The 16,534-nt window shown below is 42.5% G+C and overlaps 1 protein-coding gene across 1 annotated transcript in view; it reads left to right on the top strand.

Moving 5' to 3' along the window:
• GRIN2D (glutamate ionotropic receptor NMDA type subunit 2D) overlaps positions 1-16,534 on the top strand; it is a 699,139-nt gene that overhangs the window by 661,977 nt on the left and 20,628 nt on the right. Inside the window, exon 11 of the mRNA XM_073571149.1 lies at positions 4,142-4,374. Within this exon, the coding sequence (XP_073427250.1) occupies positions 4,142-4,374 (233 nt within the window). The remainder of the gene's footprint in view (positions 1-4,141; positions 4,375-16,534) is intronic.

Below are 16,534 nucleotides of genomic sequence, written 5' to 3'. Positions count from 1 at the left end.
CCCCTGTCTGACCACAACCTACTGACATTCTCTTCCCTCTCCTCTCCTACTGCGCAACCCCCACTCCACAAACTAACTCATCCTCGCAGAAATCTCAAACACTTCAATTTACAATCACTCTCTGAGTCTCTTCTCCCTCTCACAGACATAGCTTCCCTTCATGACACAGATGCTGCTGCCACTTTTTATAACACCACAATTACAGCAACACTTGATTCAGCAGCCCCCCTCATGCAAAGCAAAACTCGTAAAATCAAAATGCAGCCCTGGCTGACCAGCCTGACCAAAGAACTGAGATGGGTTTCCAGGGCCACTGAGCGGAGATGGAAGAGAACCCGTTCTACCGAGCACTTCAACGCAGAGGCTGGACAGACATCTGTCTGGGATGATTTAGTGAATCCTGCTTTGAGCAGGGGGTTGGACCAGATGACCCAGGAGGTCCCTTCCAACTATGTTATGCTATGATTCTATGAGTCTATAATTTTATGATTTCATGATTCACTCATCTATAGCCATGCATCAATCGCTCATAGACAGGGGTCAGTTTCCTACTGCCTGTGTGCACCACCTGCATGCAACTAGGGAGTGAACTCGAACTGTAAAGTTTGGGGGTCAAACAGGACACTTAGTATCTGATACTGAAATCCAAACATGAAGTTCTTCTGGAAGTCCAAGAGAATTCCGTGTTATTGTTCAGAGTTCGGATGCTTAAGGGTACCGTTACACCTAGCGATGCACCAGCGATCCCGACCAGCGATGTGACGCAGTCAGGATCGCTGGTGCATCGCTAGGTGGTCGCTAGTGAGCTGCCACTCAGGCAGATCTCACCAGCGACATCGCTGGGGACGGGGATCGCTACTTACCTGTCAGACGCCACGATCCTGCGTCCTCCCGCCCGGCTCCACGCGTCGCTCGTCGTCACAGCAGGAAGCCCAGCAGGAAGTGGCCGATGAGGAGTGATCAAGCAGCTTCTCGTGCAATCAGCGATAATCAGCGGGGAAGCCGGTCGGAGGTAAGTATCACATGCAGCGATATCGCTAGCAATATCGCTGCAACGTCACAAAATCGGTGACTTTACAGCGATATTGCTAGCGATATCGCAGTGTGTAACGGGGGCTTTATAAAACTTGTTGAAAGACTGAATCACAGCTAATTAACAAGCTTGTGGGCTGTGGACGCTTCCGCAGCCATCAAAACTATGTCAACAACATGTGACCCAGCCTGTATAAACGCTGGATCACGGGTGGTGCCGCCATGATGTTCCGATCTGGTCATATTATATTCAAAAGGTGTCAATGTCCATGAACTTTCCCACCCTATTAGTATCAGACCCCAGCTGTCTGCTTTGCCTTTGGTTATTAAAAATGGGGAGACCCAAAAGATTATGTAGGGTTTCCCTTATTTTTAACATCAAGCTAAGGCATCTTACAACTTTACAACTTTTCCCATGGTTCTCATGCTGACATCAGTGATTTGAACAGAGTTCATAGGCTGTGAACTACCAGCACTGCTAGCATGAGAAGCTTTTCATACTCACGGTGACGTCAGTCAGGTCATAGGAATTTACAGCGAGATACTGATCTGTGGTACACACTGCTCAATGAAAAGAAGGAGGAGGTCCAGCTGATACAAAGGGCTATTTATTGAAAACATGTGTTCTTTGTCAGAGCTGCACAATAACGAATGCACAAACAATTTATACACTCCAACTAAAAATGCCACTCCCCCTGCAAATCACATGATTAAAACCTCACATATAGTGCACATGAATATACAATTAATTAAAAAGATATATTCCAGGTATTATACATAAAACAAAAAAAAAAATTCAGAAAAAAACGTGCTTTGAAGCAGAATTCAATAATGGAATAATAATTCTCTTCGAAGATTAAGTCCACAGGGTTGACAAGTGATTAAATTAAACATCCATAAAGCCTCATGATCGCGCAGGTACTTGCGAGTATCACCTCCTCTTATTGAAGGAATTATTTTTTTCTATTGCAAAAACTTGAAAGGATGCAGTATTGCTTTCATGATATTATACAAAATGTTTAGAAGCCTGTGACATTGTGCGAGAAGATTCAGAAAATTTACAAATATCATTTAAATGCTCTGAAATGCATTTTTTCAAACTGCGGATAGTACATCCAACATACATTGTACCTGCGGGATCGTGAGGCTTTCTGGATGTTTAATTTAAACACTTGTCAACCCTGTGGACTTAATCTTTTTAATTAATTGTATATTCACGTGCACTATATATGCGGTTTTTAATCATTTGATTTGCAGGGGGGAGTTGCATTTTTAGTGGGAGTGTATAAATTGTTTGTGCATTCGTTATTGTGCAGTCTGACAAATAACACATGTAGTGTTCGAAACGCCTAGCTGCGTTACCGCTCATTGTCTGCAGGATGCTGATTTTATTCTGAGTTTTCAATAAATAGCCCTTTGTATCAGCTGGACCTCCTCCTTCTCTTCATATTGCCTTCAAGTGGTCCTCTTGCGGTCCGTGCTGACAACACGCCACAACAGGTGAAACGCTTCACCCTTTTTCTAACACGCTGCTCAATGTCTCTGCTTAGTGGCAGTCTGTATAGTCGCATCATGCAACAATGCAGCCTGCCATTTAGATGTAGCAGAGCCAGACCCATCATGGGACAAATAAATCCTTATCTTTTTGGCTGACACGTAAAGAATATTGGGGTTTATTATTTTAATTCTATTAGAGTAGACCTTGGCTTCTTACAGACGCCTCTCCATTACTAACCTTTGGGCTTAATGTCACCGGACAATACAAAGGTGACATCAACCGAACAAATATGAACCCCACTTACCACTGCAACAGGCCAAGTGGGAAGAGACAGGCAAAGCACCAGAATTAGAACATCTAAAAGATGCATCTTTTCTGTGGTGGCTGTGGGATGCTATGTTTAAGCTGGGAGGGCAATATCCATGGCCCATTACCAGCTTGTGAATAAATGCCCCCAGCTGTCTGCATTAGTTTGGCTGGTTATCAAAAATGGGGAGACTCCACACAGTTTTTTTTAATTATTTATTAAAATAATTTAAAAATATGGCACGGGGACCCCTCTATTCTTGATTATCAGCCTTGCTGAAGCAGACAGCTGAAGGTTGCAGCCTGCAGCTGTCAGTTTTGCTAGTTATCAAATATACAGGGGAACCCATGTCATTTTTTTATTTATTTATTTATAGTGCAGCTAGTGGCTGATGAATACTTCCATTAGCCGCTGATTACTCTCGCTGTTAACAGTTGAATACAACTCTCAACAATGTCTCCTGCTAGCACTGATTGCAGCATGAGCATGGTACCGTGATGTGAGCTGTCTTCGCTTCAACACCCTGCACCGAGGAACAGCGTGAACAAAACTGTTGATTCCCAGGCATCGGTACGTGTCACATTGATGACGCAGGGATGCCATCCATGCGGGACATTTTAAGGCCAGTGATGCTAGCCAAACAATGATGCCTGAAAGAGCCCTTAGTGAACTTGGTCATTTACTGTACGTTGGCCGACTTTTGCCTAATCTTAGGAAAAATGCTCGGGAATCCGAAAATGAATCCGAATGAGCTACGTTCGTGCGGAATGTAAGATTGGCAAACGTTTTCCTATCAAGTTCTCTCATCTCTAATTACTAGATCATTATTACTTTTGATTAAGATTGCCATGTAACAGAGCAGTATTTTTATTTTTTTAAAGGCATTGTACCAGAAAAAAAAGACTGCCATCTGCACAACGCATGTCTACAGGTTGCAGTTCAACTATTTCACTTTAGCAACTCATGGACAGGTGTGGTGCTGTTTTTATAAGCTAATATACTACATCTTGACGTTTGCCATAAATTACAAAACAAATTCTAGTGCAATTCTATCTCACCTGGGCACATATGTCCTGGTCTACCAAAGCAAAAGTGAATGGTATAGATGTAAACTAGTAGAAGTCAACAGCTAATCATTTCTTTTGCATGGAGTAAAAGGTATGTGGTATAACATTGCCTGTGGACATTATCGTAATTTGTGGGGTCTATTTGTTTAAACTATTTTGATGTGGTTTTGCTAATTTCTTAATTTAATTTCATTGCCATGAAACATATTATTATATCTTGTGCATTTCTCTCTACAGATGAGATTGAGATGTTGGAAAGACTGTGGCTATCAGGGATTTGTCACAATGACAAAATTGAAGTTATGAGCAGCAAACTGGACATAGACAACATGGCGGGGGTCTTCTACATGCTTCTAGTTGCAATGGGATTAAGTTTGCTCGTGTTTGCATGGGAACATCTCATATACTGGAAGTTGCGGCACTGCATGAGGCATTCCGGGAGGCTGGACTTTTTATTGGCATTTAGCAGGGTAAATATAATCTTTCTGTCTTATTCCACTTAATTTGTAGCTTCAAACAAAAATTATTGTGGCGATTTTGTAACTTATGTTCTTTTTTTTAATTAGTACTTGACAGATGAGACCATTAATCTTCTTATGTATTTCAGCTAAAAAAAAACAAGTTTGACCCTTATGTTTTATCATTGCCTGATGATATGATGGTGATGATATTTTAGTGGAACTATTCATAATTGCTATTAACAGGGGCTGGTTTTGATGGTATAGTATATGTTTATTTATAAAGGTATATGTGGTTAACAATGCCTTTATAGGACATCATTAGGATGACAGATTAGAGTCATTTGTGTGATCAATCACCCTAATTTTTTAACAAACTTAAAGAAATCCTTTTTCTAACTCACTTAAATATTTTCTTAAAACTTTGACAGTTTGGTTGTAAATTTTATTTTCTGGTCGGTATTGATCGACAGTAACCTATAAATGAATATAATTGGGCCAAAGGCTGAGTCTACTTCACAGTGCCTTCCTATAGTGAACAGATTCAGAATATGGGCTGCGGGAAATCCTGTACCTGTAATGTGTGGGGAAACCAATCACAAGTTTTACTTACCCCAGGAGCACCACTGCAGATTATTTGCCTATCAGAGTGTTAAAAACACCTAACAATCTAAAAGTCACTGCATAGAACAAAAAACCTGACCTGCACCTCCATATAGTATGAACAGGTGCCTACTGCAATGAATACATAACTTGCAAAAATGAGGAACGCAGCAGCACTGTTTTTCACTTTTTATTACAGTTTACTCAGCAATTATGACAGATTTTGTGTTCGCATATATATTGGTCTTTACAGAGTGCTCCTGCGTTCCTCCTTTTTGCAAGTCATTTAGGAGTTAGTTTACTAAAAAGACGTTTTGGGCTCCATATATTTTTTTCATAGTCACTATACTTCAATAAAATTTGTGGAATCCTGGCAGTGTGCAGGATTCCACGAAGTGCACAGCTCAGCTTGGCTGGTAATGGAGCCCAGTGACCGGAGGTAACCTCTACGAAGTCACCCTGGTCATTCAGCGCTCACGGTGCTAGCGGGGATCTCATCGCAGCTGAATCTAGCTGGGAACGGAACCCAGTTAACAGAGGTAATGTCTATAACGTCACCTTCGGTCACTGATGCTGCGTTCACAGCAGCTCATTCACCAGTGGTTCTCAGCCTGGATGGTTGCATCTTGGGCTGACACCGTCCGGATTGAAAACTAATTATGCCCGGACATGGATAACGGCATGAGACAGAATGACAGACAGGTATGATATATTGTTGTTTTTTTATTTTAGTTTTATTACAGGAGAACAAGGGCTTTGGTAGAGTTAGGCGAGGTTGTAAGTATGGTTTAAAAGAGTCTGTGTAATTTTTTTCAATTAATGGACTTTATTCTTCGTGTGTGTGTGTTTTTACACAATGGGACTATGGTGTTAGCAATGGATAAGTGTCTTATTGACGCCTCTCCATTACAAATCTCGGGGCTTGATGTCACCTGACAATACAAAGGTGACATAACCCCCACAAATATGAACCCCACTTGCCACCGCTACAGGGCAAGTGGGAGGAGCCGGGCAAAGCGCCAGAATTGGCGCATCTAATAGATGTGCCATTTCTGTGCAGCTGCGGGCTGCTATTTATAGGCTGGGGGGTCAATATCCATGGCCCCTTACTAGCCTGAGAATACCAGCCCCAAGCTGTGAACTTTAGCAAGGCTGGTTGTCAAAAATGTGAGGAAGTCATGCCATTTTTTTAAATTATTTATTTAAATAATTTTTTAAAAATAGCTGAGGATTGCAGCCCTCAGCTGTGATTTTTGCCTGGCTAGTTATAAAAAATACAGGGGAACCCATGCCGTTTTCTTTCAATTGTTCAATTATTTATGGTCCAGGCAGTGGCTGATGAATACCTCATCAGCCGCTCCTTCTGTCACTGTTATTAGCAGCAGTAGAAGTAGGCTGATGGGAGAAATAGTCCCATCAGATGCTGCCTGCTGTCTCTTTTATGACAAAAATGTAGCTCTCATCATTCTCTCCTGCTTGCGATAATCGCCGGCAGAGCAGGGGTGAAAGACGAGAGCCGTGCTCAGCACCCGGTGCCAGGGAACAGCACTTACTGCAACGCTTTTTCCCTGGCACCCGTCCGTATGGTACTGACGTGGCACACAGATGCCACATGTGTGCTGCAAGTATTGCACACATGGACACTGACATCTCATTACTGGAAATGTCAGAACATGTGAAAGAGGCCTTATAGTGGGTTTTTAAGTTTGGTTGCTGTCACACACTGAAAGATGCTTTTTATTGCAAAAAATAGTTGCATCACCACATCTTGAGAGCTATAATTTTTCCATATTTTGGCCCACAGAGTTATGTGAGGTCTTGTTTTTTGTGGGACGAGTTGACGTTTTAATTGGTACCATTTTCAGGCACATTACATTTTTTGATCGCTTTTATTCTGATTTTTGAGAGGCAGAATGAACAAAAACCAGCAATTCTTGAATTTCTTTTGGAGGGATGTTTATACCATTCTGTGTGTGGTAAAACTGATAAAGCAGTTTTATTCTTCGGGTCAGTATGATTAAAGTGATAACTAGTGTTGAGCATTCTGATACTGCAAATATCGGGTATCAGCCGATATTCGCTGTATCGGAATTCCGATACCGAATACCGATATTTTTACAATATCGAATACCGGAATCGGAAGTTCCCATAATGCAATGAGCCAGTGTTGTGGCTGTGATTGGCTGCTGGAATGATGCGTGGTCTGTGCGGGCCTGCTGGGGGTCTGTGCGGGCTGCCGGGGGTCTGTACGGGCCTGTCGGGGGTCTGTGCGGGCTGCCGGGGGTCTGTGCGGGCCTGCCAGGGGGTCTGTACGGGCCTGCCGGGGGTCTGTGCGGGCTGCCGGGGGTCTGTGCGGGCCTGCCGGGGGTTGTGTGTGTGTGCAGGCATCATCCGATGGGACTACAAGTCCCATCGGGCGATGCCTGCTACAATGACAGTGATTGACACATTAGACAATGATGGGACAGTAGTAGTCCCATCATCCGGCTAATGTGTTGAATGTAAAAAAATAAAAAATAAAAAACATACATACTACATACATACTACATATATACAACATTCATACAACATACATACATACTACATACATACTTCATATATACTACATTCATACAACATACATACATACTACATACATACTACATTCATACAACATACATACATACTACATACATACTACATTCATACAACATACATAATACATGCATACTACATATATACTACATTCATACAACATACATACATACTACATACATACTACATATATACTACATTCATACAACATACATACATACATACATACATACTACATACATACTACATATATACTACATTCATACAACATACATACATACATACTACATACATACTACATAAATACTACATTCATACAACATACATACTACATACATACTACATACAGTACATTCATACAATACATACATATAGACATACAGTACATATAACATAGAGTCCATACTCACCATCACTTGTCACTTTGATCCCCGAAGCCAGTGTCATCTCACTGTAAAAAATATTAAAATAACAAACAACCGATATACTCCCTGATCCACAGAAATCCACGAGTGTCCCACGACGATCTCCTGCAGTGCATCACTGAGAGGTTACTATAGTTCACTGGTCTCACTTTATGGCAAAAGCTGCGTGGGAACTTTCTCACACAGCAATGCCAAAAGTGAGACTAGGGACTATTTTTTTACAGTGGCGGAGGAATACAGTGCGGAAGGATACCTACCTCCCATCATTGTATTCCTGGGGCCCTTAGAGAGCGGTGGCATCAGCTGATGCTGCTGTTCTCCACACGAGATCATCGTGGGACACTCGTGGATTTCTGCGGATCAGGGAGTATATCGGTTGTTTGTTATTTTAATATTTTTTACAGATGACACTGGATTCGGGAGCAAAGTGACAAGTGATGGTGAGTATGTGAGTATGTTATATGTACTGTATGTCTATATGTATGTATTGTATGAATGTATGAATGTATTGTATGTAGTATGTATGTAGTATGTATGTTGTATGTCTGTAGCATGTTTTATGTATGTTGTATGTATGTAGTATGCACTATGTATGTATGTATGTATGTTGTAAGGATGTAGTATATATGTAGTATGTATGTAGTATGTATGCATGTTTTATGAATGTAGTATATATGAAGTATGTATGTAGTATGTATGTATGTTGTACAAATGTAGTATATATGAAGTATGCATGTAGTATGTATGTATGTATGTTGTATGAATGTAGTATATATGTAGTATGTACTATGTATGTATGTATGTTGTATGAATGTAGTATATATGAAGTATGTATGTAGTATGTATGTAGTATACATGTAGTATGTATGTAGTATGTATGTATGTTGTATGAATGTAGTATATATGTAGTATGTATGTAGTATGTATGTATGTATGCATGTTGTATGAATGTAGTGTATATTTAGTGTGTATGTAGCATGTATGTTTTTTTTTTTTTTACTTTCAACACATTAGCCGGATAATGTTACTACTACTGTCTCATCATTGGCTAATGTGTCAATCACTGTCATTGTAGCAGGCATAGCCCGATGGGACTTGTAGTCCCATCGGACGATGCCTGCACACACACACACAACCCCCGGCAGGCACACACAGACCCCCGGCAGGCCCGCACAGACCCCCGGCAGCCCCCACAGACCCCCAGGAGGCCCGCACAGACCCCCAGCAGGCCCACACAGACCCCCGGCAGGCCCGCACAGACCCCTGGCAAGCCTGCACAGACCCCCAGCAGCCCGCACAGACCCCCAGCATGCCCACACAGACCCCGGAGAGGCCCGTACAGTCCCCGCCCGCACACACAGACATGCACAGTTTCCGCCCATGCACCGCCCACACTCTTCCCCCCTCTTGAACTGGATGTGCAAGTAAAGAAAGGTTTTTTTTAATTCCGATATTTCTGTCCCATTAACTTGCATGGGTTTCCGGTATCGGAATCGACGATACCCTATACTTTTTGGGTATTGGTACGATCCAATCCGATCCGATATTTCCCAATATTGGAAAGTATCGCTCAACACTAGTGATAACTCATTTATCTTTTTTATGTTTTAGCGCTTTATGCAATAAAAACTATTTTATAGAAAAATAATTAGTTTTGCATCGCTTTATTCTGAGAGCTATAACTTTTTTAATTTCCCGCTGATGTAGCTGTATGGCAACAAGGTTTTTGCGGGACAAGATGACGTTTTTAGCGGTACCATGTTTATTTACTGTATGTTCGTGTTTTTGATCGCGTATTGTTCCACTTTTAGTTCAGTGGCATGATGATAAAGCATAGTTTTTTGCCTTGTTATTCATTTTCTTTCATAGTGTTCCCTAAAGGGGTTAACTAGTGGGACACTTTTATAAGTCAGGTCGTTGTAGACGCAGAGATACCAAATATGTGTATATTTATTGTATAGATTTTTTTTCATACAAATATTTATTTAGTGGTAGAATATACACTCACTGGCCACTTTATTAGGTACACCTGTCCAACTGTGTGTTAAGACTTAATTTCTAATCAGCCAATCACATGGCGGCAACTCAGTGCATTTAGGCATGTAGACATGGTCAAGACAATCTCCTGCAGTTCAAACCGAGCATCAGTATGGGGAAGAAAGGTGATTTGAGTGCCTTTGAACGTGGCATGATTGTTGGTGCCAGAAGGGCTGGTCTGAGAATTTCAGAAACTGCTGATCTACTGGGATTTTCACGCACAACCATCTCTAGGGTTTACAGAGAATGGTCCGAAAAAGAAAAAAAATCCAGTGAGCGGCAGTTCTGTGGCCGGAAATGCCATGTTGATGCCAGAGGTCAGAGGAGAATGGGCAGACTGGTTCGAGCTGATAGAAAGGCAACAGTGACTCAAATTGCCACCCGTTACAACCAAGGTAGGCAGAAGAGCATCTCTGAACGCACAGTGCGTCGAACTTTGAGGCAGATGGGCTACAGCAGCAGAAGACCACACTGGGTACCACTCCTCTCAGCTAAGAACAGGAAACTGAGGCTACAATTTGCACAAGCTCATCGAAATTGGACAGTAGAAGATTGGAAAAACGTTGCCTGGTCTGATGAGTCTCGATTTCTGCTGCGACATTCGGATGGTAGGGTCAGAATTTGGCGTAAACAACATGAAAGCATGGATCCATCCTGCCTTGTATCAACGGTTCAGGCTGGTGGTGGTGGTGTCATGGTGTGGGGAATTTTTTCTGGGCACTCTTTGGGCCCCTTGGTACCAATTGAGCATCGTTGCAACGCCACAGCCTACCTGAGTATTGTTGCTGACCATGTCCATCCCTTTATGACCACAATGTACCCAACATCTGATGGCTACTTTCAGCAGGATAATGCGCCATGTCATAAAGCTCGAATCATCTCAGATTGGTTTCTTGAACATGACAATGAGTTTACTGTACTCAAATGGCCTCCTCAGTCACCAGATCTCAATCCAATAGAGCATCTTTGGGATGTGGTGGAACGGGAGATTCGCATCAGGGATGTGCAGCCGACAAATCTGCGCCAACTGTGTGATGCCATCATGTCAATATGGTCCAAAATCTCTGAGGAATGCTTCCAGCACCTTGTTGAATCTCTGCCACGAAGAATTGAGGCAGTTCTGAAGGCAAAAGGGGGTCCAACCCCTTACTAGCATGGTGTACCTAATAAAGTGGCCAGTGAGTGTATATTGATTCATTATAATTATTTGTTATTTTTTTTTAATATTTTAACAATTACTTCATTTTTTTTTACTTTTAGGTTAACTTTTTTACTAAGTCCCACTATGGGACAGTCATTTTTTTCCAGGCTGATTGCTTCTACAGCATGTAGATGAAGCAGCATCCTTATGCCATAGATGATGTCAGCTGTGCACTGACATTGAGACCCCTCACTGAACATGCACTGTGCATGATCAGCAAGTTTCCTCACTCTGGTGACTCGGATGTCACCATGATGATATCAGGTTACCACTGCAACTATCGGGACCCCACGTCACGCTGCGCGGTCTCTGATCCAAAGGCAGAGGGGCTGTCAGCTTTCTGCCAGCTTCCGGAATGATGCTATTGTGTTCAATAGCAGCATTTAGGGGGTTAAAGTGCTGGGAGCAGCCGGTAACCACTCTTAGCACGTAAGGCTGGGTGTCAGCTATCAGACTTAGCTGACATCCGGAGGCGGCCGATCGAGATGACGTAATATTCTTTACCTGGTCAGATTGGCCCACCCAGGTTACATGGACGGAATATTACATCAGATGTCAGAAAGGGGTTAAACTATATATTTGGACTCTATAAAATAATAAAGTTTGTACTCATCTCCCATGCCGGCGTCGTTCCAGTGGTGTCGGCACTCGCTCTCCACAGGGCTGTGATGCAGTGTTGTGACTAGTGTTGAGCGATACCATCCGATATAGAGAAACATCGGATCGGATTGGATCGGCCCGATACAAAAAAATTATCGGGTATCGCCAATTCCGATACCGGAAGTCCCATTCAAGTCAATGGGACAGAAATATCGGAATGAAAAAAACCCCTTTCTTTACTTGCACATCCAGTTCGGAATGGGGGAAGAGTGTGGGTGGTGCGTGGGCGGACACTGTGCGTGTCTGTGTGTGCGGGCGGGGTCTGTGCGGGCCTGCCGGGGGTCTGTATGGGCCTGCCGGGGGCTTGTGCCGGCTGTCGGGGGTCTGTACGGGCCTGTCGGGGGCTTGTGTCGGCTGCCGGGGGTCTGTATGGGCCTGCTGGGGGCTTGTGCCGCCTGGCGGGGGTCTGTACGGGCCTGCCGGGGGCTTGTGCCGGCTGGTGGAGGTCTGTGTGGGCCTGCCAGGGGCTTGTGCCGGCTGCCGGGTGTCTGTAAGGGCTTGCCAGGGGCTTGTGCCGGCTGCCGGGGTTCTGTACGGGCCTGCCGGGGGGCTTGTTCCAGCTGCCGGGGGTCTGTACGGGCCTGCCAGGGGCTTGTGCTGGCTGCTGGGGGTCTGTGCGGGCCAGCTGGGGGTTTTGTGTGTGTGCAGGCATCGTCCGATGGGACTACAAGTCCCATCAGGCTATGCAAGCTACAATGACAGTGATTGACACATTAGCCATTGATGGAACAGTAGTAGTCCCATCATCCGGCTAATGTGTTGAATGTAAAAAAAATATATATACATACTACATACATACTACATACATACTACATTCATACAACATACATACATACTACATATATACTGCATTCATACAACATACATACATACATACTACATACTTACTACATACATACAACATACATACTACATTCATATTACATATATACTACATTCATACAACATACATACATACTACATACATATATACTACATTCATACAACATACTACATACATACTACATACATACATATATACTACATTCATACAACATACATACATACTAAATACATACATACAACATGCTACAGACATACAACATACCTACAACATACATACCACATTCATACTACATATATCTTACATTCATACAACATACATACATGCTACATATATACTACATTCATACAACATACATACTACATACTTACTACATACATACAACATGCATACAACATGCTACAGACATACAACATACATACTACATACATACTACAACATACATACATTCATACAATACATACATACTACATTCATACAACATACATACATAGTACATACTACATACATGCAACATGCTACAGACATACAACATACATACTACATACAACATACATACATTCATACAATACATACATACTACATTCTTACAACATACATACATACTACATACTACATACATACAACATACATACAACATGTCCCTAGTCTCACTTTTGGCATTGCTGTGTGAAAACGTTCCCATGCAGCTTTTGCCATAAAGTGAGACCAGGGACTATTTTTTTACAGTGGTGGAGGAATACAGTGTGGAAGGATACCTACCTCCCGTCATTGGATTCCTGGAGCCCTGTAGAGAGCGGTCGCATCAGCTGATGCTGCTGTTCTCCACGGGAAATCGGAGTGGGACACGTGGATTTCTGCAGATCAGGGAGTATATGGCTTGTTTGCTATTTTCATATTTTTTCATAGATGACACATGGGAACAATGTGACAAGTATTGGTGAGTATATACTCTATGTTATATGTACTGTATGTCTATATGTATGTATTGTATGGATGTATGAATATATTGTATGTAATATGTATGTAGTATGTATGTATTGTATGAATGTATGTATGTGGTATGTAGTATGTGTGTTGTATGTATGTATGTATGGTATGTTGTATGTATGTTGTATGTTTGTAGCATGTTGTATGTATGTTGTATGTATGTAGTATGTAGTATGCATGTATGTTGTATGAATGTAGTATATATGTAGTATGTATGTATGTTGTATATATGTAGTATGTATGTAGTATGTATGTATGTTGTATGAATGTAGTATATATGTAGTATGTATGTAGTATGAATGTAGTATATATGTAGTATGTAGTATGTACTGTATGTCTGTAGCATGTAGTATGTATGTAGTATGAATGTAGTATATATGTAGTATGTATGTTGTATGCATTTAGTATGAATGTAGTATATATGTAATATATATGTAGTATGTATGTAGTATGTACTGTATGTCTGTAGCATGTTGTATGTATGTAGTATGTATGTAGTATGAATGTAGTATATATGTAGTATGTATGTATGTTGTATGAATGTAGTGTATATGTAGTATGTATGTAGTATGTATGTAGTATGAATGCAGTATATATGTAGTATGCATGTAGTATGTATGTATGTATGTTGTATGAATGTAGCATATATGTAGTATGTATGTAGTATGTATGTAGTATATATGTAGTATGTGTTTAGTATGAATGTAGTATGTACTGTATGTCTGTAGCATGTCGTATGTATGTAGTATGTATGTAGTATGTATGTAGTATGAATGTAGTATATATGTGGTATGTATGTAGTATATAGTATGTATGTGGTATGTATATATATATTTTTTTGTCTTACATTCAACACATTAGCTGGATGATGGGACTACTACTGTCCCATCATTGACTAATGTGTCAATCACTGTCATTGTAGCATGCATCGCCCGATGGGACTTGTAGTCCCATCGGACGATGCACACACACAAGACCCCCGGCAGGCCCGCACAGACCCCCGGCAGCCGGCACAGGCACCCGGCAGGCCCGTACAGACCCCCGGCAGCCGGCACAAGCCCCCGGCTAGCCCGCACAGACCCCCAGCAGCCGGCACAAGCCCCCGGCAGGCCCGTACAGACCCCTGGCAGCCGGCACAGGCCCCCGGCAGGCCCGTACAGACCCCCAGCAGCCGGCACAAGCTCCCGACAGGCCCGTACAAACCCCCGGCAGCTGGCACAAGACCCCGGCAGGCCCGTACAGACCCCCGACAGCCGGCACAGGCCCCCGGCAGGCCCGTGCAGACCCCTGGCAGCCGGCACAGGCCCCCAGCAGGCCCGTACAGACCCCCGACAGCCGGCACAAGCTCCCGGCAGGCCCGTACAAACCCCCGGCAGCCGGCACAAGCCCCCGGCAGGCCCGTACAGACCCCCGACAGCTGGCACAGGCCCCCGGCAGGCCCGTACAGGCCCCCCACAGTCGGTACAGGCCCCCCGCAGTCGGCACAGACCGCGCATCATGATGACATTATTTCTGCAGCCAATCACAGCCACAACAGTGGCTCATTGCATTATGGGGACTTCCGATTCCGGTATCCGATATTGAAAAAATATCGGTGCTCGGTATCGGATTTCCGATACAGCGAATATCATCCGATACCCGATATTTGCAGTATTGGAATGCTCAACACTAGTTGTGACACGTGACAATGACACCCAATCAGTGCTGGCATCACTGTCTTCACCTTTGCTTGAACTGAACAAGAAAATGAAGCCAAGGCTGCAGCTCATCCTGGACTTCATCTTCATGTTCAGTTTGTTTGAAGGCAGAGACAGTGATGCCAGCACTGATTGGGTGCAGGGCATCACATGTCATTCCGATGCATCACAGCCTCAGGAGCATCAGTGTCGACACTGCTGGAATGGAGCTGGCACGGGAGGTGAGTATATACTTTATTATTTTATCAGAGCTGAACACTTAGTTTAAGAAATGGTTGACGTTGTAGTAGACTACCCCTTTAATGTCTTGTATTGAGAACTGTAGATTGGGTCATCTTTAAAAAGTAACTAAATTTTTAAAGAGGAACTTTCACCAAAATGTTTATTTTGAACTGGACACACTATTTGACACAAATATTTGACAGCTATATTGACCACTTTAGTTATGTCCAAGTGGGTGTTATTAGATATTTTTCACTTGGGGCATGTACTTCTTCTCCCTGCATGACGCTGACCAATCATAAGCAGCCAGCAACATAGAAGTTTTACAAGGATCTATGATGAAGTCATCAGGGTAATATGACCTGAGTCTACTAATCCTGCCAACCAAAGTTTGCAACCTAAATTAACACTGAATATATATTTAATAGCTCTTAAGTGTGAAGCTATTAACCCAAGTTAATATTTCCAAACCACTGTGCTGTGTTATATACCTTCAGTGCCTATTTAGGGGGCACACACAGGCTGGATTTGTGAACTGAGGTCATATGACCCTCATGACATCATCATAGATCCTTTTGTACTTCTATGTTTCTTTCTGCTTATGATTGGTCAGTGTCATGTAGGAAGCAGGAGTACACGCCCCCAGTGAAATTTATCTAATAACACCCACTTGAACTTAAATTTAAGCTAAGTTTAACTCATTAGGTACCAAATAATTGATTTGTAATATCTCCGCAACAGAAAGGAGAAATAAAAAATAAAAAATAATTTTTGTTTTCCTGTTTTCCACTCTGCAGCCACATTTACATTGCATGTAGTTAGTTTATTAAGAAAACATTGGTGAAAGGTCCTTTTTAATTGTAATAATAAGTGAATAGAATGCTTAGCTTCCTGTATTTCTACTGCTTTGTATATCGCTGCATTCTAAATATACTTACAC

This window comes from Dendrobates tinctorius, unplaced genomic scaffold (assembly GCF_039654945.1).
Source record: "Dendrobates tinctorius isolate UK_male_01 unplaced genomic scaffold, ASM3965494v1 ptg000028l, whole genome shotgun sequence".
In the NCBI taxonomy this organism is placed as follows: domain Eukaryota; kingdom Metazoa; phylum Chordata; class Amphibia; order Anura; family Dendrobatidae; genus Dendrobates; species Dendrobates tinctorius.
The sequence above is the reverse complement of the archived record's forward strand: the minus strand, read 5'-3'. Positions and strand labels throughout refer to the sequence as shown.